Source organism: Bacillus rossius, chromosome 13, assembly GCF_032445375.1.
Source record: "Bacillus rossius redtenbacheri isolate Brsri chromosome 13, Brsri_v3, whole genome shotgun sequence".
NCBI classification, from domain to species: domain Eukaryota; kingdom Metazoa; phylum Arthropoda; class Insecta; order Phasmatodea; family Bacillidae; genus Bacillus; species Bacillus rossius.
The window spans coordinates 23,532,569-23,559,034 of NC_086340.1; the positions used below are offsets into that span (position 1 = coordinate 23,532,569).

The 26,466-nt window shown below is 40.6% G+C and overlaps 1 protein-coding gene across 1 annotated transcript in view; it reads right to left on the bottom strand.

The window, feature by feature from the left end:
- Positions 1 to 26,466, bottom strand: part of LOC134538377 (uncharacterized) — a 182,287-nt gene that overhangs the window by 30,379 nt on the left and 125,442 nt on the right. The window contains exon 4 of the mRNA XM_063379650.1: positions 3,726 to 3,866. Within this exon, the coding sequence (XP_063235720.1) occupies positions 3,726 to 3,866 (141 nt within the window). The remainder of the gene's footprint in view (positions 1 to 3,725; positions 3,867 to 26,466) is intronic.

Sequence of the window (26,466 nt, forward strand, 5' to 3'; positions counted from 1 at the left end):
ATCATTTCCTTTGTTGGCGGGGATGACAGATTATTATTGACTTTTTAGGATTTCCGTCCCCTCTTGAGTACGCCCAAAAAAATGATTTCGGTTTAGACCCCAGGCGAGATCTACCCTCGAACTCTTCGCAGGCGGGTAACGTGGCGGGTTTTGTCGGAGTGCTCCCATTTACTTTTCACCCCTTTGATGGGCCCGCCCAGTCAAGGGTGCAGTTGTGTTGGCGAGGCAGGATGATGATACGTGTGACTTCTAGCGCGGTATCGCCTCTAAGTGCAAGGCTCCGAATTGGCGCGCGGTCTTCTCGTATGCACAGGGCAGCTATGAGATTTGATGCGGTAACCTAACATTAGATGGCGGAGAAATGAAGATAAATATGTACTGGAAGTCCTTCGAGTGCTTTCGGAAATTTGTACCCGGTGTTCATGCCTAAAAATTACTCTGAAAAAACACGCGTTTTATAAATATCCAGTCTCCTAAAAATACAGTTTAAAAACGAAATACATAACTACTCATCTGTAGAGACAGGAAAAATTCGCGAGTTCATTTCGCGATAGGCTAAAATACAAATCGTTATACCTTAGTGCTGCCTCTGCTATTGGCTCACAACTCACCTGGATGACCCTGGACCAATGAGAAACACCCAACCAAAGCTTTATCGAATCACAGGCTGCTACGCTGGAACGTCTTACAAGACAGCAGCCAATGAGTGGGTGGCATTTGACCGAGTGTACGTAGAATTATGGAGTTCATCCTACAGGTCATTGAACCCGCGAATTTTTCCGGTCCCTACTCATCTGCCCTCAGCGTGTTCTTAAATGCTTTTCGTAAACAGATCCCACTCGGATATCCTGAGCAGTTTTAAAATAGCTTTTTTTTTTTTCTGAAGCTCTGCACACAATGTGTGTTCTCAAGGAGGCAGGGGCCTAAATGCTTATATTCTTGATATGTATTTGCTATGGTTAGGTAAGAATTATGTTCCACCAGGCAGCAAAGTGCATGCGGTAGCCCAGGTTCTCTTATTAATTGCTGTACGACTGCCGATTTAACTTTCTCGGACTTCTTTAATCTATCTGCCATTCACTCGGGACTAAAAGAGTTCCAGACACTGTGGAACGTGACATTCCTCCCTGTCCCTTTCTCTCCCTCCCCCCTCCCCTTCACGCTCTCTCTCTCTCTCTCTCTCTCTCTCTCTCTCTCTCTCTCTCTCTCTCTCGCTCCTCTACCACCATGTTCATTCTGCATCGCACACGCCTTTCTTCCAGGGGAAAATAAAGTACAGGTTTGCGATAAGAGAAGAAAATTAAAACAAGAAGTTGCTGCCATTATTAATAAAATTATATTCCGCGGGGCCAACCAATCTTTGTTCGCATAATTAAATCACATATTTATTCTCCTCTGGGAACAGAATTTCATCTAGTATACTCAGTGACAGATTTTAAAAAAGATAGCAAATGGGTAAATTGTTAGTATTCAAAAAAAATATATCACTTAGTAGGCTCTTAAATTCTACAATTATTAAATATTAACTTATTACATTATTTTTAAAGACAAATATTCAAATATATTCGAATGCTTTTAGAAATACTGTAAAAAAATTCAAAAAGTCTGATAAGCACATTAGTAAAAAAACATATAAAACGTTTTCAAAAAAGTTTTAAATATCCGTGACATTTATGACCTGAATGGAAAATTGCCTGTCTCAATTAAAAAACTTTTGATCAAATTAGTATTTCGAAATTTTTCGCTAATCTATTTTTGCGATTAGAATAAAAATAAATTGTTAGTCACGTAATATTAATCAAATGTGAATTATTCATGAAGCAAATATCAAACAACTATTAAAAATAAATCTTATTTTCAAGTAGAAATATTATTCGAGATATTTTGCCGAAGTTCAAGTTATGGCTTAAGCAATGTGTTAATTTAATTCAAATTAAGCCTAGTATGCTGATGATAAGTCATATTTATCCAAATAGGGCAAATGGTTCACATCTCTAATACATTATTTCAGTTTTTCTTGTAAGAGATTAAATTTATATATTTTATTCATGTAACTTAGAAAATATTTAATTTATATAATTTATGTTTAAAGTAAAGTTATAGTGGTAGACACATTTAAAAATTTAAGCAAGAAATAAATCTAATGTGATTAAAAACAAAATTTTTAAAATCCTTGATGAATTATTTAAGTCATATTTATAGAATGCTGAAATTGAACGTTGGAGATATTTATGATTATGCAATGTGTGGTTTAAGTCCTAGTATCTGTATACTAACTTTCACTCAGTAATTTTCCACTGGAAATATATATAAAAAAAATACTAAAAAAACCAATTCCATTAAAAAAAATCTGTCAACTAGAAATCTTCAAACGCAACACGGTCGTGCGATAGCATGGATGACGCGCATTCGCTAGGTCGTGGGTTAATGGGCGCCTCCATTGGAGGTGGTTTGCTACCAAGTGGTTTACCAAACCCCACTCCATGCGCAGTTACTCGATTACCTTACCCAACCTCGAGCCTTCTAAGGTGTTGATTTTCGTCAAGATGTCACTCAGCGCCTACCGTAAGGTAAGAAATAACTAACTGCTATACTGCTGAATAGCTGCCGATCATCATAATAATAAAAAACTGAAAAACAGGTTGACATCTTCCAAAACTTCCCACTAAATGTTTACAGAAAGAGAAACTAACAATATCAAACACTTTTCGTACATATTAGTGCGACAGACGCACTTAGCCAAATTTTCCCGTCACGGAATGTGTCCGAAAAACGGGAATTCACAATTTTCTGAAAGTTTCACTGCGTTTAATCAACTTGGCAACATTTTGTACCATAAAAAAGTAAAACACGCACAAATAAAAAAATTATCAAAAAAAATAAATTACGGAAATATTTGGAGAAAAAAATTGTCGAATTTGTCAGTTTACATAAAATTTCTAGTAAGAAGCACGACCGGAAAATTTTTCTCCAATGCAACGGTAAAAAATAAACACACAAAACAGGTGCGTTGCCACCACACGCGTTATAAGATAAATTGCACATTTAAATAATCTACTTGAACGATAAAACCAAATATTCAATACTTCACTTGAACGGTAAATATAAATTAAGTACATACACACTGAAAGTTGTCACTAGCGTTCAGAATAATTATCGTCACAAACACGGCGACGAAAACCAGCAGTCGTCCGACTGCCGGGGAGCTAGAAAAATTTCCCGGCGATAAAGGCCTCCACACCCCGGGAAAAAACCTGGCGCTCGGACTGTGTGTTTACCCATCGATACACTCATTTTGGGTTATATAGGAGGTAGTGGTGTCTCGGGAGGAATAAATAAAAATATTTTAAATATTATAGCCGCGGACAAGAGAAAATTCCCGGCGATAGAGACCTCCACACCCCGGGAAAATTTTTGGCATAAATCGCCGCCTGAGTATTGAAGTGTTGTATGTCCACTTTTTAGGTTTTTTATGCTATGGACACGAAATTAATATTAGTATTCATTTGTACTATATCCACACACGTCTACGCACATAAAAATGATTGTTCTTAATTTAAGACCAATATTGTTTTGTTCTATGTCATGATATTCATAGTTATTTGAACTTTCAAATGCTTATATCTCAGTTCCGACTTCAATGGACATAGAACACTCCAATTCTCAGGCGACGTATGTTGCCCTTCGCCATCTCCACCGCCGAGAGCTGCAGGCCACTCACTCACCTTCTCGCAGTCTTCCTCCAGCCGGACCACCTTCTCCAGCTGCAGGAACAACTCCTCCTCCTTCTCGTGCAGTTCCAGCTCCTTGGACTCCAGCTTCCTCTCCAGCTCCAGCCGCGCTAGGCCCAGGCTGTCCTTCTCCGACTGCAACGAGACACAGGCGCGCTCTCGTCAGGAGCCTTTCAGCCGTGCGAATCCACACTTCCCACCCGCATTCTTTACAACCTTACTGCAGGTCACTACCCCGAGTTTACCCTGCTTCGCCTGTGGCTGTCCAACTAAATACCTTACTACATATCACTACCCCGAGTTTACCCTGCTTCGCCTGTCCAACTAAATGCCTTACTACAGACTTTGAATATATATATACTGCATAGAAGTCGCGAGTGGATAGGATTTACTCTACGTTTTTCAGAAGCGTATGATGAGCAGCTTGGGATCTTCACCGCTGCAGTGCGCTGCCGTAACGCCCTGTATCGTCTTAGGTTGTTATTTACACGTTAGAGCGCAGAACTGTCGCCCGCTTATCATTCCCCTTGTACCCCCCACCTATCATTCACTGCAGCTCAAGGTCGTTCAACAGGAGGGGAAAGGGGTGTTTGAAGAGTTCGACACTTGTCCGCTAGGGACCACCACAAGTCGATGCCCTAGAGATGGTGGCGATTGCGGCGGTGAATTAATCAACTACCTCAAAACCGTATTAGAAATTTTAACCTGGGCTGGCGACTTCTATACAGTATATATATTCAAAGCTACAGATGATCACTACCCCGAGTTTTCCCTGCTTCGCCTGTCCAACTAAATACCTTACTACAGATCAATACCCCGAGTTTTCCCTGCTTCGCCTGTCCAACTAAATACCTTATGCCTGTCTCATCGATCAATCTTGAAAAACAATAACACATATACATACATAGGAATGGACCAAAATCAAATCCTCAAACACCGTCAAATCCTTAGCATTCAAAAGATTTGATATTCCAGGAATATATCAAAGGAAATTCAACACTGATGGCCTCTGAAGTTTACTACGTCAATTTGTTTTTTTTTCTTCATACACATCCTGTTACCATGCCTCAAGATAACGTACTCTTAACACGTAATTTTATAAATAAAATCATGATATGTATTTATTCTGGAAATTTAGCTTGTGAAACCACCATTTAAAGGGTAGAACGTTTCTACATGATCATAGTTTATATATATATATATAATTGATTGTACACAATTTTAGTTTTGAGACTTAACAACTAGATTAGGATTCGAGAAAATTGGGATTGACCCATCGCTAATTAAAATACATATACTCATCGAAACAACTCAATCCCGGATAGCATTTCCAATTGATGATTAAATCCTTTCCCACAAAAAACAGTTTGCAATATCATCATCTCCATCAGTTCTATGCAATACACGCTGCCTATATATATATATAAATATATAAATATATAAATAAATATATATATATATAAATAATGTTAATGTTTCTTCAAAATCTTAAATCTCAGAAAATTCTTCACCGATTGCTTTGATTGTGACACAACGTAGAATTCGAATACGCGCGAGTTTTTATATAACTATGTCACACAGGTAAAAATATACAGTATATATAGGTAAAAACATAATATTTTTAATATTTTCATTACTATAGTGACATATACAGAGAGAAATAGAGAGAGCTGTGTGTAGAGGTATAAACTATAAAGCTATAAAATTAGAGAAATATAGAGAAATGCTTTGTATGTGTGTAACTATTTCAAACACATTTAAAAAAAATTATTTAACAACAGTGCCAGTGACATCTATGAAGGAAGTAGCAACTGATGGTGTTCTATCACCTGACTGTACGTAGTACTGTGACATCAAAATCTTACAAATTCGTGAGTACGTAATTCACAATTGTAATAATAACTCTGAACGCATCAAATATCAGTTTAACAGGCGTTGTGCCCAGTTTATACGATATGGAATATTAAAAAGACACGTCAGAAATTGTGATGGACTGGTTGCGCATTCTTCGGGATCAAAATGTATCTTCTGTGGCAAGACGTTTGTGCACATGTTCAGTGTGAGGCATCATGAAATAAACCACTGTCCACTCAATGAAACTGAGAACTCTGTACTGTGTGCTGTATGTGATAATCAACTGCCATGTGGAGATACCCTGAAAGTACATTCCAAGGTATGCAAATTACTTGCTTCGTACTCTAAGAAGACTGTAGAAAACGAGAAACACTCGTCATTTGCTTGTTTTTTTTTTGTACTTGTAGAATTTCTATAATATTTCTTTTTTGTTTTTCTTGAACCTGTAATTTTTTTTGGTAATTTTAATTACATTGTCTTTTATTGCATCAAGCAAGGATCGAACCAAGGACAGAAATCAATCGAATCAATAATTACACATTTTCAATATGGCGGCCATTATGGTCGACAAAATGGGGGATTACATGGTATACTACTGCACTATAGAGGGTAAAAATTAAACTAATATGTCGGTAGCGCACTCTAGCAGACAAAACCAAAACTTCGGATCCAAGATGGCGGTCTCCAACAGGCGAAAACAATATGGCCATCATGACGTCATACTTGCTGACGTAATATATACATTGGCAGTAGTGGTGGGAGGTCAGTATGTCGGTGGCTTCCGTGGAGAAAAGATACATCACCATTTTTAATTGAATGACTTCGCCAGGTTCGCACCGAGGACTCCAAGAATCAAGTACGTTTTAAAATCAAAATTTAATCAAATGAACTTTTTATTAATTTTGGGATTTTTCCCGTTGAAATCGGGATAGCGGACGTAACGAAAATTGCAATGTTCCAGAATTCAAAATGGCTGCCATAACTAAATGTGCAACAATGACGTCAAACACATTCAAGATGGCAACTGTAAAGAAAAATGCATAGTTCTAGAATCCAAGATAGCAGCAAACTGAAATATCGGAATGATTTTATTAAAATTTTATTAATTACTTTTTTATCAACTTTAAAATTTTTCCCGTTAAAATCGGATAATATGTACGGAATTTCAAGATGGAGGCCGTAAGAAAAGTACAACAATGACGACCGAGGTCAAGGTCAAAGCTCCCCACCAGCGGCTGGTGGCGGCTAGGCCATAGGGAATTTATGCCGCTTTGGGGACATTTAGAATTATTGAATTTTTCTGGAATAAAAACAGGAATTTTTTTTCTTCAATTAGGGAAATTTCTAGGAAATTTTGAGTCATTTTAAGGAATTTTGAAGGCCAAGGTCATCTATGATGGCCGCCGTGACATCATTATCCAATATGACCGACATCGGCACAGACACCGCACCCAGATACCCTTCGCTCGGAGAAACTATTAGATACTACTTACACATTAAAAAAAAATTGTTTGTCTGTAAACTCGGTTTACGGACGACAGTTTAACGTGATGTAATAACAAAACATTGATGAAATGATTGCATACTTTTATGAATAAAATTGAATCATTTTTATTGAGTTATCACTATTTTGTATGGATACAAAGAAGGAGTGAAATTAAATCTACAATTTAATTGATAAATTTACTTTTATTTGCACTCATTAATTCATATATGTTTATTGCTTTAACGAAGAGATTATTTTAACTATAACTTTTATACATGTTTGCTATTTAACTTCTTCCAATCTGTGTTATTCTGTTAAGGATAAGACGATGATAGGAAAAGTAGGAAACGAATGGGAGTGTTTCGAGTTTAATGTGCCTCGAAAAAGTCAAATCGATGGTTGTTCCAATCGAGTGGAAGAGAGATAGATGCAGTGGAAGAGAGATAGATGCTGCGCAAGCGTACAATGAGCGTAACGGGACAATGTGCGTAACGGGACAACGAGTCATCCTTTTCCGTGCGTGCAGCCGGCGTTCATCGATTTATTAGACGTTGTCACGTCAAAAAGAACAGTTACTTTCGAAGTCAGACGCGGCCACTCCAACTTGTGAAGTCTCGGGGAACACTCGGTGCACTGAACGAACAGGCGGGGCGGTGAGGCGCGCGTGATCGCACGACTCCGCGCCCGCGAGCTGGTCGATACGACCGCCACTTGCGCGATGCACGGCTGCATTGTCGCGATCCCCGGGGTTCGACGCCAGGACGGGGGCGCCCGCTCGATACCGGCGCCGCACACACACACATCTCTCTATCTGTACTCTTCCATCTGGGGCGCCCTACACGAGCGTGCCTCGGAGGCATAACACACTATGTCACAGAAACCATACTTTACATGAGAGCAGTTTCAAGAATTTTAAATAGTACCTCAATTATTTTTACTCAACTATTTTCTACCCAAAATATGTGAATTCCTGACATATCGTAGATCTCAGTGTATGCCACTCGAAAGAAAGTCAAACGTTGGTCAAATTTATGCTTTATTTATTTATTTAATTACATCGCTCTGTTGACCCCTATACATGTATGTAATACAATTGGGGTATAGAGAACGTCAATAATTGCACATATAAATTATAACAAAGATTACAAATTGATAAAAACAAATACAACATATTAACAAATCATAATCATGATACAAACATGATACAAAAAAAGACAACATACCACACCATTTTGAAAAACAACTACCTATATAAATTATAAATGATTATTAAAAGAACTACATGAGTTAAAAGTGCATTTCACCCAAAAGTGAACATGGTGTCTTATGTCTCCGAGACGCGCGCGCGCGCGCACACACAAACACACACACACAATAATGCTATCTCTCTAACTATAACGCTATAAATCTATATCTATACTCTCTATTATGCCATATATGTTTATCTATACTACATCTCTTGCACTATCTTTTTTCCCTTTATCTCTTTCCTGCCGACATCTGTAACCCTTTCCTCGCTTATCCTTTCAAATAAGCGGTCCGGTCTCACTCCTCGTGGAACCACAGCCGGAGCTGCGAGCGTCACGTGTCAGATAACGCATGGCAACGCCACGTGGTAATTACCGCGTCCCTCCCTCCTTCTACAACACAGGACGAAAGCTGCGCCCGCGAAGATGACACGACTCTGATAACGAATGTTCCAACCACACACGACTCCTAGCGCTCTCCAGCGGGACAGAATCACAACCATGACCTTGAACCGGGCCATTATGGGGATTTATGCTCTCTTACCCACAATAGAGTCATATATATTTAAGGAAAAAAGAAAACCTCCTTAGAAGAAAGTACGAGGCTTTTAAATTAGTATTTTATCGATAGTTAAATTGTGTAGTACCTGCATGTTATTACACACACACACACACATGCACACACACACTTATATAAAATATTAGGTTACATGCTCCATAAACTGAAAACGTAACCACAATTTTGCATAAGCTAATGTCAAGAATTACTTATTTACGATAGCGGTAATGGATGTTGACAAAATGTACATAAGGCAATCGCATGTGTGTGTATATATATATATATGTATACACCTGTATATATATCTGTGTATATCTATACCTATATATATATATATAATCTTAAAAGTATGCATGTGTCCATGTGCGTGGGAAAATGCAATGAACTGATAATTAAAAAACCTCAAGTTACACTGATACGTTATCAGTATGAATTTTAAACTGTGACTTTGACCCGAGACAAAGAAAATAAGATTATCTTGAAATGTGTGCTAAAGCACGTGCAAAGCGCCAAATCATACACACTTATCTAAGTCACATTTGTTTGACTGCCGATGAAATGCCAACAATTCAACCTCAGTGGACACCATTCTACCCAATCAACCGACTTGCTTTTCGGCGACCCAATAAGAGACTGCCTCGTATAAATGCGGTGGGAGGTGTGACTACATAATTGAAAATAGCTAAGTTAAACGTCAATGTTATTGGTTACTTCATGATTTCTCTAGGATGAATAATTGATGTAACTTTAATTAAGTTTCGATACCTCAAAATTCTTGATTATATATTACTCGAAATTAATTTACGAGAAATAATAATAATGCCCACAAATAATCACATAGTGTACACACAAATAGCTTACAAAATTTCCTTTACTTCCTTACCGATATTTCTAAAAAAAAAATATTTATCTATTTTGCATTCTTTTTTAAAAAAATAAACAAAAACAATCTCCATAGCTGGGATAATTATCACTCAATTTTCTTTATTGAAACAAGAGCCTCGCATACATCATTTTATAGTGTGTATGGCAATGCACCGAAAAACCGTCTGGGAGATGACATGACCTACCTAGGATTTCAAGTAAATTCCCCGACAAATTTGAACTTCTCTTTAGTTTTACAGAGCGTGGGTACACACACTGATGGTGTAGACCGGCTTCACAGTTCAAGTTTGCCAGCTCTGACTCCTACACATTTGCTCCTCGTGACTGCACCATCAGCACCTTACGTCGTTAACGTCACAAGGTCAAGCTGTTAAAAAATTTTTTTTTTCCACTTTAAATTTAAGAAGAACACTGGTTTCAAAATTTCCCAGGAATCTTCGTAAATTTATACGTGTACTGGAGTTTACCCACGTCGAACATGAATCCACAATAAAAATGTTATAGGTGTAAAGGCGAAAATTTCAATAACGTGTTCAAAGACACCTGCAAAAAAAAAACACTTTTTTTTAAATTTCTTTCACGCGTGTGATCACCTTAAAAACAGAACATGGCAGTCGCAATCAGGGGCGTAGCCAGGGGGGGGGGGAAGTGTTTAGGGGTTCAACCCCCCCCCCTTTAGCACCAAATCTTTAATTTATTTCTTATTCATCACTCAAACAAATTTCATATTAAAATTAATAAAAATTTTACCATTACAATATTTAAATTTAAGTACCAAAAACTGCTAAAATAGCACTATTTTACACCTTAAAATCCAAATTCGCTTTAATACGGGGGGGGGGGGGGGGGGGCATGCTTCTTAACACCTCCATACACAAATCCTGGCTACGCCACTGGTCGCAATACGACTCAGGCAGGAGGTACGACCGCAAGGTCAGGTACTGCATATTATCAAACTGCAAAGGTCCCTCGGGAGCCGATCAGCAGGTTGGTTCTCCGGGGTGGACCCAGGCAAACAAGAGTTCACACTCACTCAGTGGCAATACGGCGTGGTTTTTTTTACCAAGGTCCAGTCATCTGAAACAAGGAAGAAATCTTGTTGTACTGGAGTGGTCGGGGAAAGTCCGCAACAGCGCACGTGTTGTTGCCGCACTGCGCGCCAGCACCGTCGACGGCCGCGGGAGGTGACCTCCGGGCAGGTCGCGGCGGCGGGAGGCGGGCTGACGCAGTTCCGGAACGGCGGACGCGACTGCGTCAAGGAACTGTGTCGGGGCGGCCGCGCTCATTACAGAACATCCGCGACCCCCCCACCACCAGTCGGCTGGTCGTTTCGTTTCAGGTTATAGAATCTCGCACAACTTCGCACTCAAAACAAATTGGTTGTCTGTAAAGTCGGTTTACGGATGATAGTTTAACGTGACGTCATAACAAAACATTGATGAAATGATTGCATACTTTTATGAATAAAATTGAATCATTTTTATTGAGATATCACTATTTTGTATGGATACAAAGAAGGAGTCAAATGAAATCTACAATTTAATTGATAAATTTACTTTTATTTGCACTCGTTAATTCAAATATGTTTATTACTTTAACGAACAGATTATTTTAACTATAACTTTTATACATGTTTGCTATTTAACTTCTTCCAATCTGTGTTATTCTGTTAAGGATAGGACGATGATAGAGAAAAGTAGGAAACTAATGGGAGTGTTTCAAGTTTAATGTGCCTCGAAAAAGTCAAATCGATGGTTGTTCCAATCGAGTGGAAGAGAGATAGATGCGGCGCAAGCGTACAATGAGCGTAACGGGACAAAGCATAACGGGACAATGTGCGCAACGGGACAATGTGCGTAACGGGACAATGAGTCATTCTTTTTCGTGCGTGCAGCCGGCGTTCATCGATTTATTAGACGTTGTCACGTCAAAAGATGAATACATAAACACACAGGGACAGTCTAGACAGCACAGAGAAAACCACGAAAGGAATTTAATCAGAAAAAAATGACAACACTGACGAACGCAGTGGGCTGACCACGATGAGACAGTTTCAACCAGCAAAATTAATGCAGAAAACAAAACAACTACCTTGGACAACACAGCAACACACAGACGAACCCAAAGATGAAACTTAACAATCTGCTGCTGCTGCTGCTGCTGTGTCGCTCTGTTGTTCGAAGTTTTTTTTTTTCTGTGTGTATTCAGCTTTGTTGTTCATGCTTTCAGTTTTTTCCATGAGAACCAGTGAAAAAACCCACGGATTAAGTTCATGGAATTCATTTTAAACCAATTCTTCCCCATTTAAAGAAAGAACTTTGTTGTGTGTGATCGAATTTCGACGCAGTAAATGTTTAACATTTCATTACTGGTCCATTTTTGACACGTACTGCAGCAAATTAATGCTTCAAACACAATAATAATAATAAAAGATAACAATAATCGGTCTATATCATATCATTACTCTCGCTCGCCGGTGGCACACAGACCCGAGCAAAGAAACCACGCAGACTGACGACCACACAGACCAAAGGTGGCCTCATTCAAATACTAAAGGCCAGTAAGTCCATCATTTTTCCATCATTTTTTGCTACTTAGTTTTTAATGTATAACACCTTTTTGGGCTCGGCCCACCTGGACACACATACGGTGTGCAGAGCTTCAGGAAAAACAACGCTATTTGAAAGCTACTCAAGATATCCGGGTGGGGTCTGCTTACGAAAAGCATTTTAAGAATTCACTGAGGGCCGATTAGTAGTTTTGTTTCCGAATTAAAATTTTAAAAATGTGTTTTCAGAAGAGTGGAAATGGCTTTAAAAAATAAAGAAAAAAAAGTGTTTTCAGACTAATTTTTAGGCATAAAACAACCGGTACATTTTCATGAAAGCACTTAAGGCCTCCGCCTACCCGGGCACATACACGGTGTGCAGAGCTTCAGGAAAAACGCGATTTCAAAACTACTCAAGATATCCGAGTGGGGCCTATTTACGAATAGCATTTAAGAGTTCGCTGAGGCCCGAAAAGTACTGTTGATTTCGGATTAAGTTTTTAAACTGTATTTTTAGAAGAGTTAAAATGGCCAAAACGCATGTTTTCGGAGAAATTTTTAGGTAAAAAAAAAAACCGGTACAGATTCTTGAAAGCACTCAAGGGACTTGCATTACACTTTTATCTTCATTTCTCCGCCATATAATGTTACAGTCACCGCTAAAAGTTCACAGTTGTACGTGCGGACGAGAAGACCGCGCGCCAGTCCAGAGGCGACACCGCGCTAAAAGCACCGGCCTCGCCGACACGACAAGCCTTCTCTTCACAGACGAGAGCCAAACGCGCGATCGTGCATCTTCGGTATTTTTTTTTTTGTTCATTGTAAATATTTTTAATGTAGCTATACTTACCTAATATAACCAACCATCCACAATGTTTTAAAGGATTTATAATGTAGCCAGGGGCGTAGCCAGGGGGGGGGGGGGTTAGGGGTTCAACCCCCCCCCCCCCCCAGCACCAAATCTTTAGTTAATTTCTTATTCATCACTCAAACAAATTTCATATTAAAATTAATAAAAATTTTATCATTGCAATATTTAAATTTAAGTACCGAAAACTGCTAAAATAGCACTATTTTACACCTTAAAATCCAAATTTTCCCGGGGGAGGACCCCCGGACCCCCCGCTTTAATACGGGGAGGGCCATGCTTCTTAACACCCCCCCATATACAAATCCTGGCTACGCCACTGTCCCCCGCGGACTTCCCTGCCGGAATGAATCACGGCAGAGGCAGGCGTCGCCGGCGAAAGCCAGGGGCGGGGGACATGGACATGCGCCGGCACATTGGCATGCGTCGCTGATCGCGCCTCGCGCGCACTCGCTATACTGGCGGACGCGATGCCAATACTTAAAAAGTTCGCCCGACTTTTTAAGGTGGACGTCTGGTTGGGCCACGAAAAGGGGGAGGCTCCCGTGTGGTCAACGCGCCGTTTACAAAACAGCTCGAGATGCGTCTATAAACCGCTCAAGATTGTCTTGAAAGTGTCTTCACGAATAGCATTTAGTCTTTAACATGTTGGGAGACCTAAGATGCACATAAAATTTGGTTACTGCCCGAACACGCCCGAATAATTCACCTTCGGCCAACTTCGGGATTTGTTTTATTTTTGCGCAGGGAAAAATGAATTCAAATATTAAAAGTGGTCGGTTAGGTTAGCTACATTAAAACACTTTAAAACACTATGGACGGTTAGTTAGGTTAGTATAGCTACATTAAAATAAACAGAGAAATAGAAATATATATAAATAAACCCGAGGTTGGCCGAAGGTGAATTGTTCGGGTGTAATCGGGAATGGCAGAACTTTATGTGCATCTTAGGCGTCCCATTTTTCGGACAGTGAAAAAGGGCTAAAACTGGTGTAATTACGGAGGTATGAAAAATCGAGGCGCGTCACCGACTACACCAGTTCGGTGCCTGGCACGTAGAGGCGAAGAGGCTAGTGTTGAACGAGCCAGTGTCACCCGTAAGTGCCCCCGGCGCTTTTGGAGCTGATGCGTCCACCCAAGCGGCCAATTTAAGAGAGCCAGATGAAGCCTGCGAATATAGCTGCAAGCCTTCCGGATTTTCACAACTAAAAGTTAAGCAGTATGTCTGGTTCCTGTTTCTTCAGGAAAACAACAGTCACCTATAAGGATTTAATGGAATTATTTATTCTTTTAAATTGGTGATGGGCTATATATTATTTAAAACACCTAAAGTGGGTTTCACTCTTTCCCAAAGCATCGTGAACATAAAAAACGTAAAGCATTTACCTATGAAAACTAAAACGACTAACTCCTTTCTATGCCATGTATTGGAAAAGCGCGCTTTATCACTTCGCTGTCACAGACAGTTTCGTTCGAGAGTCATCGCGCAAGAGCGAAAGGTCTGCGCCGGCCAGACACAAAGGCGAAGATGCGCTTGGTGAAAGCGTGAAGGTCGACCATGTAGGCATCTCCCCAGGTACCAACTCCACAAAGTCTCTAAATGCACATTCGCCTTTTGTGACCGTCGAGCAAGACCTTTCGCTCTTCGGCTATAGCTGTCGAAAACAATCTCTGTGACGAGATTTTAAAATGTGCATTTTAACCGCACTTCTTGCAGAGGAAATCCTTGTAAACTCAGTTGTACAACAATATCACTTGTAAAAAAAACTGCAAGATAGATGGTATAAAACCCTGCCTTGCAATTTTGCTAGTGATATCGTTGGTAACCGAGTATCCAAAGACTATCAAGTTAAATTCTAAAAATATATATAAGACAGTTAATACGTCGTCCAACCATTCATACAAGTCAAAAATTAAATGACTAATGATTATGCTACCTTTACACGGTCAAAATACCGTGTAGTACAGACGAATTGTGTGGTTTCAGAATTCGTAGTGTTAATACTTCCTTTTTTTTTTTTTTTTTTTTTGGTTCCCACCACACGTTGAAAACGTTTGACAACTCACATTTTGCGATTTTAAAATAATGGTCTGCATACCAATTAGTAAACAAAATCTCACAACCCTAGCAGCATACTCCCCCGAAGCGGGATGTATAAATAAACTGCTTGTTTTTGCTTGGGAAAATCAGAAAGGTCTGCAGCACGAGTCATCAATTCGTGGCCTGCTTATTTTGTGATTTTATTCAGGGCCTTAGTGTACAGGATGATTCATAATTCGGGGTACATATGTGAAGGGGTGATAGAACAAAACCATACAAGCACACGTCACTATACAACATGTACTCTGAATTCAATCGGCGAAGCGCTAGCGCTAGAGGACGGTGCGTGCTGTGTTTTGTAATGACGGGAAACAATAGAAGAGAAAGGCAGAATGACAGAACACCGACGAATTCGAGGAACATGTTTTGTTCAGTGATTTTTAATTCCGCAAATACCGCATCACAACAAATTCGAACAAAAACCGGCGGCCACCAGAAGTGACGCAGGCTTCACACCGAAGTGACCGCCGTACATTGGCGAAATACACCAGGTATTTAATAACATTTTTTGGACATACGCCATTGCAGTTTTGCACTGCTTGTCAAAGGAAAAAATTAAAAAAAAAAAGCAAAATAAGAAAAATAAATAAATTAAAACCTACAGAGAACAAGCCTAATCAGCTGATATTAGATAAACCCAACGATGAAACTAAACATGTATTGTGGACAACACAAGGAAGACTGCACAGACGAACACATTTAAACTTAAATATCAGACAGCCATAAGAATACTGTGGAAGGATTTAGTAATGAAAAAAAAATAATACCAGCACAGACGAACACAGTGAGCTAACAACGAGACAGTTTCAACAATAACAGTAAATGCAGACAGACAACAAATCTTGGACAATTCACAGCAAATCTACGAACACATCTATGTAGATAAACATATATTATGGACAACACGACGACAATATCGACGAAAACAGTAGAATTCCCATGATAAAACAGTTGCGACGATTCGGGAACTAAAATCTGTTCGTCATCGTTTGTTCGTATATTTATTGCTGCGTTGTCCAAGTTTTGTTGTCTGTCTTACATTTAATGTTATTGTTAAAACTCTCCCGTCGTTTTTAGTTCACTGTGTTCGTCTGTGATGTTATTATATTTTTCATATCTAAATTCCTTCCCACGGAATTCTTGTGCTGTCTGATATTTAAGTTTGAATGTGTTCGCCAATGCTTTCGTCGTTGTGATGTTCGTAACACCTGTTTGGGTACATCGATGGGTGTATCTGTTTGGCCCGTTCTCTGTGAGTTTACGTTTAAATTTTTTAATTCTTATTTTTAATTCATGATTTTTTTTCCATAAAGAGTTTTGACGTTTACGCTTACAAACCCCGGTTTTGTAAGCGGGGGGCCAATTACTGATGAAATTATCTGTCAAACAACAGCATGTGATCTTGGTCTAAGATAACGCTATTATTTGGTCGGTTTAAAGGCGATAGATCATAAATGATTATTGTAGGTTTCCAACCTTCTGGTTACCCCTATTAAGGCTCATTTATAAAAACACCTCAATGAGGGGGTTCTTAGTTCCAGGGTGAAGGGGGCCCGTCCACCCCGTATACCTATAGGTAGAGACCTGTAAAATTCGCGGATTCATTTCGCGATAGGATAGAGTCCAAATACTTTTGACATTATTTTGCTTCAGTGATTGGGCCACAGTTTATCTGAAGGACTCTGGGCCGTTGAAAAATCTTTTAACAGAAGAATTAGCGAATCACGATCATTACAGTCAACAGGTGTTACACGAGTCGGTAACCAATCAGCAGATGTAATTTGCAAGAGTGCATAGAGGATCACGGAGTCTATCCTTCAGGGATTTGAAATCGCGAATATTTTACAGGTCTCTACCTGTAGGTATATACACTCGGGATAAAACTTGGCTGTCGGTTCCACGCACATCGACAGGCCGACTCGCGAAACCAGGAGTCGCTGTATGTCGCCCCACGTGTTGGTTCTCCTCGCCAAGGGAAGGGGAGCCAGAAACACACACACACCAGCGACACGGTAACGGTCCGCTGTTCGAGGCCGGAATGGGGTCGACCCCGCCTCACATTGTCCCTCCCACCCAGGGAACAACTCATTTGAATAAGCAGATCCGTCCGCGTGGGGTCCCGTCTACCGTCAAACACCACGCGCGCGCGAATACAAGTGCTCGAGCGAGTCTCACGGTACTCGCACAGACAGGGGCGCAGCCGGGGAGGGGGGGGGGTTATGGGTTCAAACCCCCCCCATAGCACCAAATCTTTAATTAATTTCTTATTCCTCACTCAAACAAATTTCATATTAAAATTAATAAAATTTTTACCATTACAATATTTAAATTTAAGAACCTAAAACTGCTAAAATAGCACTATTTTACACCTTAAAATCCAAATTTTTCCGGGGGAAGGACACCCGGACCCCCCGCTTTAATACGGGGGGGGGGGGGGGGGGGTCGCATGCTTCTTAACACCTGCCATACACAAATCCTGGCTACGCCACTGCGCACAGAGATACGCAAACATCTGAAACCTCGGTAACGATGAGAAGATTCAAGTGTTCTCACGTTGCAAACACGTAACTCGGACACGAAATTTAAACGCAGAATTCTTTTAGCACAATGCCGGGAGTGATAAATATACGCAAATTGTTTTTTTTTTTTTTCAAATACATTTCTGAACGCGAATCCCATGTAGTTTTCGCACCCGCCACTAGAATTCGTTGTCGCGGCATCTACGTAGACTATGGTATCATTCCATTTGCAGACAGAAATTTTCAACTGATTATAATTAAAACGGCTCCGATAAAAGCGACAAATACTTTAAAAATTTTTTTTAAAAAACCGGTTTTGGATTTGATTTTTGAAAAGGAAATTTATTAAAGTACTGTTCATATATTTTTAAAAATTCACTGAATGGTTCGTACTAGAAAGTTTCCCTTTGGCTTTGTGAACTTTCCACCACAGATGGCAGCACGTTGATTATACAGTTCCGTTCCATTCACGAAATTACTCCTACCGAATGCTGTTTACCGAGGGGTATGATCTTAAGACACCAATAATACTCTATATTTAGAGTCTGGAAAAATTCGCGCTTTCAATGCCCTCTAGGATAGACTCCACAACCTCCTACATACTAAGGAAAATGCCGCCTGCTCATTGGCTATCGACTCGTGACATGTCAACTGGGACGCTTGCGATTCGATAGTTTTTTAGTTGGCGGTTTTCCATTGGCTCAAAGTCCTTCAGACAAACTGTAAGCCAATCACAGAAGCAATATGAAGGTACGGTTGTTTGGATTCTAGCATAACGCGAAATGAATCAGCGAATTTTTCCGGTCTCTATCTATATTGTCTTTTGAGATTGTCCCGCGTCCAATTGGTAGAGTACCGACGTTTCGTTCTTGGTCGAAGCAGGCAACATCCCCGGCGAGCACTGAAAGAATCGCTGACATTGTATTTTAATACATTTTAAACCATATTATCAGGTAGTGGAAAGCGAATACAAAATGAAATAGGCCTAACTAGTTTTAGCGCAGTTTCAGGGTACAGGTTCAGGTGTGATGGCAGACATAAACAACAACTGTTACGTCTTTCAGTGCTGCTAATTGTGCAAAACGACACACTTAACATGTCGCGGTAACATTGCGCAACGTTAAGTAGCACGAACTCTATTTCATTTATAGATTTTTTTACTAACACGTGGATAGTGAATCTAGGTCGTGGTGTCCCTACTGTCACGTAAGAGTAAAAAAAATTAACTTCTTTTATTTGGTACGTAACTTTAATTTCATTTCATTTAAGGAAAATGTTCAATATTAGTAATTTTCAGTATTAGCTTAGTAACTGTCTAAACAACAAAAAAAAGTCAATCTGGTCCTACTTCCACCCCCTCAACTTTTTAAAACTGCATTACGTTTAAAACGTACATGTAAATGCTGACTTGAAGAGAAACTAAATCAATATTTCCAGAAAATACTCGCTCCCGCTACCGTGGCAACACTGGCCCGCATAGTTGCGAGATGATAACGCTACACAATAAGCAAAGGTCGCTTGAAGGTCGAAGCTCTCATCACAAACGGCAGCCAGTGAGTTTTTGATCAAAACACACGCCGATTCGCAAAAATCATGAACGTGTCAACGCGCCATTTACAAACCGCTCCAGATTTATTAAGGGTGCCCGACTAGAAAATCATTTTAGAATGATTGCACGTTTCTATACATTTTTTTTCCCGAGGTTTCGTCTATAACATGTATTTTTTTGGACAGTGGGAAAGGCTGAAACGGGTGTTTTCACAGACGGTTTAAGGTACGGAAAAAAAATCCTACACACAGTATTGTGTTATAGGGGAGTGCAGCCTTTATTTTCAATATCCCACATACTTGGGGTCACCGCTTATAGAGGCGAAGATGCGCGTGGTGCTCGAGCCGGTGACGCCCTTAAGGGTGTATGACCCGTTCCAGGTCATGATTTTAGATTTATATTAATCACTGATCAACTTTTAGACATTTTCAATCGTTTAACTTTCACGAAATGAAAAAAATATATAGTTGCATACTTTTTGCATAATTAGCTGCCAAAGTTACATTTTTAACCTTTTTGGGTTGTACAAATAAGGAGAATTTAATTTATTGCAGAACTGAAAATTTTTAGGATTAACTTCAATGCCACTGGCTACTTCAAGAAATGGTTTGCATTTCTATCACAAAAACTCATTTCATGTTTCTTGGCTGTCAAAATCATACAAATTTTGAGAATTTTGAAATGTCAGGTAAAATGAATTAATATTTTCTGAAAGAAATGCAAACTATTTCTTGAAGTAGCCAGTGGCATAGCAGTTAATCCTAAAAAGTTTCAGTTCTGCAATAAATTAAATTCTCCTTATTTGTACAACCCAAAAAGGTTAAAAATGTAACTTTGGCAGCTAATTATGCAAAAAGTATGCAACTATATATTTTTTTCATTTCGTGAAAGTTAAACGATTGAAAATGTCTAAAAGTTGATCAGTGATTAATATAAATCTAAAATCATGACCTGGAACGGGACATACACCCTTAAGCGTCCACTTCAAGACAGTGAGGAACCATGGGAAGCCTACGATGAACATTCTATATTGCACACACCCGAATACTCACGTTGGCAAGCCTTCTTTTCACAGACGAGAGAGCCACACCCGAAGTTCCCCGAAGCGTTAGCTAGATTACAAATACTTTAAAACATTGTGGAAGGTTGGTTATATTAGGTAAGTATAGCTACATTAAAAATACTGTAAAATCATTTTATGGTTGCTTAGCAAACGACTTTTTAATATGTAGCTATCCAGGGCTAGGAAACCGTTTACATGATTTCACGGTATCTTTAATGTAGCTGTCTCAACCAAATCAACCGTCCACAATGTTTTAAAGTATTTATAATGTAGCTAACCTAACCTAATTGACCATTAGTTATATCATGAGTTGTATATTTATTTACAATGAACAAAAAAAAAAAACCGAAGATGCACGATCGGACGTTTGGCTCTCTCGTCTGTTGAAATAAGACTTGCCTACGTGAGTATTCGGGTCTGTGCAATATGGGGGGGGGGGGGGGGGGGGCTGAATTGTATCCCCTTGGAAAGGGTACCTTTCAGACTTATGGTGGCGGTAGTGTAGCTGGGTAGGAACTGGATAGGTACCCTTTCCGATTTCTTAAAATGTTTCGGTTTTAATGCAAATATGCACTGGAAAGGTATCCCCTCGGAAAGGTAAGGTAAGGTAAGGTAAGGTAAGGTAAGGTAAGGTAAGGTTAGGTAAGGTTAGGTTAGGTTAGGTTAAAGGGGATAACTTTCACGATTTTCAAGCAGAAAATAATATGCATTTTAAGAAATCGGAAAGGGTACCTTTCCAGTTTATTTTCTGCCGTGTCATTGTACAGAAAATCCTGAAAGGTACCCTTTCCGAGGGGATACCTTTCCAGTGCATATTTGCATTAAAACCGAAACATTTTAAGAAATCGGAAAGGGTACCTTTCCAGTTTCTACCCAGCTACACTACAGCCACCATAAGTCTGAAAGGTACCCTTTCCAAGGGGATACAATTCTGTCGTCCCCAATATAGAATGTACATCATAGGCTTCCCGAGGAACCCATCCCGGTGTTTTGCCTGGAGTGATTCAGGGAGCGGGACGAGAGTCAAGTCCCTGTCCCGCCAGCCGCGCGCGAGAGACGACGCGGGGAACTATGGGCGCGAATCAATAAGCCAGGGGCGCTTCGCGGGGCCGGCACGTCGCTGTGGCTATATAGGTGCGGCAGAACTGCCAACTGTCGGGCACTACTGTTCCCGCGGAGCCAGGGGGGGCTGCATCTTCCTTGTTCCCCTTCTTCGCAGGCATGGGCGTAGATCCCGGGGAGACCAAGAAGAAGGGGGGGGGGGTGAGGGGGGCAGTGGCGGATCCAGGATTTTGGTTTGGGAGGGGCTTGACCCAGCTGAGGCTAGGCTTTATCAAGGCAAACACTAAAACAATAGTGGACCCAGATGCTTTTGGAGGGGGCTTGAGCCCCTTAGCCACCCCTTTGGATCCGCTACTGGGGGGGGGGGGGGGGGGGGAAGGCTCTAATGGAATTAAAAAGCCCCTCATTTACTTATTATCGTCTTTGCTGTTGGTGAAGTTAAGGAGATACGCCTTTCGTTACACTTAAACCATAGTTAGGTACCGGAAAAATTCGCGGGTTCAATCACCTGTGGGATGAACTCCATAGTTCTACGTACACTCGGTCAAATGCCACCCACTCATTGGCTGGGTGTCTTGTGAGACTTCCCAGCGTAGCAGCCTGTGATTCGATAAAGCTTTGGTTGGGTGTTTCTCATTGGCCCAGAGTCATCCAGGCGAGTTGTGAACCAATAGCAGAGGCAGCACTGAGGTATAACGATTTGTATTTTAGCCTATCGCGAAATGAATTCGCGAATTTTTCCGGTCTCTAACCATAGTAAACAAATTAAATATTTACAGTGGCAAGAGGCAGACAAGTATCTAGTAGAGAATTTTGGAAAGGAGTCCACCAGCCTGGGATCTAGTAGAGAATTTTGGAAAGGAGTCCACCAGCCTGGGGTTGGAAGGGCCACAGAATGGCCTGACAAAAAAAAGTGGAATTAGACAGGGGGTTTACAAAAATACAGGTTTAATACCAGACACTTTTCAGAGAAGAGTTACAGTACGATATGCTGACAGATACAGAAGGACATGCTCGTTATTGACCATGAGATGGGAAATGGCGTCAGCAGGACATCACACGAAACTCGCGAGATCACTACAGCGGCAGTCACCTAGTTAAGGGCACTTACAGACGGGCGACTTTCTGTCGCAGCGACTGATGCGACAGAAAGTCGCGGCTTCAGGCGACAGTCGCTTGACTTTGCACAAGAGCGTCACTTTTGTCGCAGTATCAAGATGGATTTCGTAGAGTTAGCTTGCCTTCCTGTACCCCTCTTTCGGAACCAAGGTGCTTAAAAACATAAAAGTAAATAAAAAAAGACGGCAACGGGTGATCGGCCAGTAGATCATAGACTTATTTAATATTTTGATGAATAAAATTTTCTGCCATTCTCTTTCTCTCTTCTACGCCCAGGTCATCCCAGTTTGTGATACCACTCTTACATACATCTGCCCACTACACTTCGTTTTCAAAATTCTAACACTTTGGTTTTTTAATGCACAATTATGGTGTTAAGGTCGTTTCTATGCCTCTGAAATTAACAGTTCCGAATCGATATTGATTGTTGAATGCCGTGTCGCTGCACTACGAGGCACGAGCGCCCTGGCGTGTCGCTGTAATGACGCGGCAGTCGCTGCTACAGTCGTTTCGCCCTTATGAAGGGACGGCTAAAAAATAAAACGCGTGTTTCGTTGTCCCTGGCGATCGCTCAGCGACTGTTTGGACCCGGCGAGTCGTGACAGAAATGAAACCAGTCGCATCTTTTTAGTAGCGGCGATAAAAAAAAATATAGTCGCACGTGTGCATGGATCAATTACAAAGCACTGGTTCCAATCAAGAGCGACAGAGCGACAGAAAGTCGCCCGTGTGAAGGCCCTAAGGTGTATGGTCTCCCGCAAACGGCCAAGTACTGCTGCTCACATGCTAAGCAAGGACTCAGTGAGGCGACCAGTGAGCTGTTGGGGGATGCCATCGTTCTGCCGCAAGGGAATTCCCCATCTCAGCACGAGCTCTGATCAAGTGCAGCTGCAATGGGTCGTCCTAGTGCAAACCATATGCGTTCAATCGGATTAGACGCTGCTTGTAGCTCGCACTGCTGCTGAAAACACAGCTCCGACCAAAATTCTTTCTGTCCGATCCCATAATTATTTTGACTACTGTAAAATGCGAATAGAACAAGAAATATTACACAATGTTTGATATTTTGATTTTACTGATTATCAATAATCATGTTTACAATTTCGATCTATAGTAGCCAGTCATAGTACTAATTACACTTGTTTATTGCTGTTGAGAAGAAGGAGGAGGAAGGAGCTAATCACTATTTGGGCTCCAGGCAGAGGAAAGCCTGCAGAACCGTCCCTGGCAAGTACACCTAGCGCACCTTCGTGTCGGTGCCCCAAAGCATTCCTTCAGGCATTCACACAGAAGTATGACACACGGATGCCTAAAACGGGGGGACGCCTCGATATAGTCACAGACGGAATGCGTGGACGGACTCTCAAGACAGCTCCGTCGCCCAACATGGGTCATCAAGAGATGCGGACAGCCTAAAAGAAAGAGGCGACGAGGACATGGAGATCTACGGAGTCATTGTCTGCTTTAAACTTGAAGTTACTCAGGTTGGCAATTGTTAGTATAACTAACCCTTATCTATATAAAGTCTTATGTCTTAAGTTTGTTTAATAGCTGGAAAATAACTCGCTAGGAAGAAACACGAAAATGTCAACATGAAGTGAGTGCTGTTAAACAAATATTTCAACAACACATCAGCACGGAATTAGAGTTAAAATTCATTTAAAAAAAAAAAGGGGGGGGGGGGCTAAAACTGTGAGATATTCACCAATGACAGCAAAAATACAGGGTTTTTTAATGTTAACATTTATTTGCGTATTTATTAAGGTAAACAACAAAGAGACTGTTCCACCTCATAATATCCCCTCCCATTCAAACATAAACCACGCATATCGCTGGGGGCCAACGAAGTTTTAACATTATAATTTTCCCAATTTTAATAGTAAATGACATGGCTATAAAGTGAAGTGTCCGCAGAACTGTTTTGCATACAAACCACTCATTTATTTATCCCAAACCCTGCAATAAACAGTGACACCCGAAGTGTAAGGCCGCTAAGCATGCACTCGTCTTGTGTTTCGTACCCGAACGCTCTCGACCTTCTGTCAAACACTACCCCCCCCCCCCCCCCCCCCCCCCCGTCTACAGACCCGTAGTATTCGAGTACCAATCGTTTGAAAATCCACAGTTTTGAAGTCGCTTTTCGCTTAGGAGGAATGGCACTCGGTATCCTACCTAACTTTAAGATGTTTTCACGTCAAAATGTTTTTCTATCCAAAATTAAAAGGATGATGGGGTTCGTTCTCATTTTGACTTGGATCATTAAGTCGGGGTTATGTTTGTGTTGGTGAGGCGGTATGATAAGTTCGGCGCTCGCTGGTGCTTCTAACACGGTGTAACCTCTAAGCGCAAGTTTTCTCGTCGTGCATAGGGCAACTATGGGATTTCAGCTGTAACCATAACATTATATGGCGGAGAAATTAAGGTGTGATGCAAATTCCTTAAGTACTTTTAGGGATCTGTTTCGGGTGTTTCATGCTTAAAAGGGTATTCTGAAAACAGATTTTTTTTGGGCCATTTTCACTTTCCTAAAAAAATATAGTTTAAAAACGAAACACAGAAACCGAAATACTTATCAGATCTTAGCGTATTCTTGAATACTTTTCGAAAACAGACGACACTCGGATAGTTTCAGCAGCGGTTATCAAAACGCGTGGTTTTTCTGAAGCTCTGCACCACCGTATGTGCGCCCAGATTGGCGGAGGCCTAACATGGCAAACATTGCACACACCAACTCCCCAACTTTTTACCTCCACGGACGAGGACGTAAGTATGAACAACAAAGCAACTTGGGTGGCAGTGTGGTACCTACATATTCGACGAACCGTGTCAGGTAATGAATATAAACTACTCACTTTGCTGTCATCTTTGGCTCTAAGCAGTGCGCCGGTTTCGGTCAGAGTTCGATGCCAATTGATTAATAATTAATTTTCCTGCCACGAAAAATTCTCCATAGAAAACAATCGTACTCTAACTCCTATTTTGAAATAACAATAGCACATTGACGCGACGCGAATAAAATGATAGTGAATCACATTCAACATAACTACGAAGTCCGAGCGACAAAACTCTATCCGGAGCTTTCAGACATTTAAATAAAGTTTTCTTACAACTTCAGTACATCACAGGGTCATTTTTAACACGCTTTTATTAGCTTCAAAACTAACTAACATCTTGGAAGTCGATTTTAACCTACTTTAAATGTATCGATTTGAAACTTTGCAATAATACGTAATCTGGATGACAATACAATAATTTGGTACCATAAAAATGATCTGATGATGGAGCCAGGTGTATACTGGAACACTTCAATGGATACTATTAAACCCCTTTACATTTTAGATTGTAACTGATAAAAGCGTGTTTTTTGAAGTTTAATGAATATAATATTTTTTTTATAAATAATATGCAATATTAAACGTAATACGAAATCACAGGAACGTACGAGTGTTATGTAGAAAAGCTAAAAAAAAAAAGGTTCCATCTGATTTAATTCGCCAGTCTCAAAATATTTATTTACACTTTATGTGCAATTATATGAAAATAAAAGGCGTCAAAAAAACCAAACAAAAAATGTTGTTGTAAATTCAAACGCCATTGCTATTTATATCGGGATATCTTTGTGGGGGGAAAAAAAGGGGGAGGGTGGAGAACTTTCTCGACTAGTTGTTCAGTTTCGCTACATTTCGTGTCCTCCCGTGACCTGCAGAAGAAGCCAAGATGGCGGCCACATCGACCCGCACGTAGGCCTGCCACGGCAGCGTGCAGCTGTTGGTCGGGGCCAGGGACGGGTAGGGGGGGGGGAGAGAGAGGGGGGGGAGGGTGTGTGTGTTGCATAAAGTAATAGTCGGCGGGGTGATGTATCAGCCCTGAGGCCA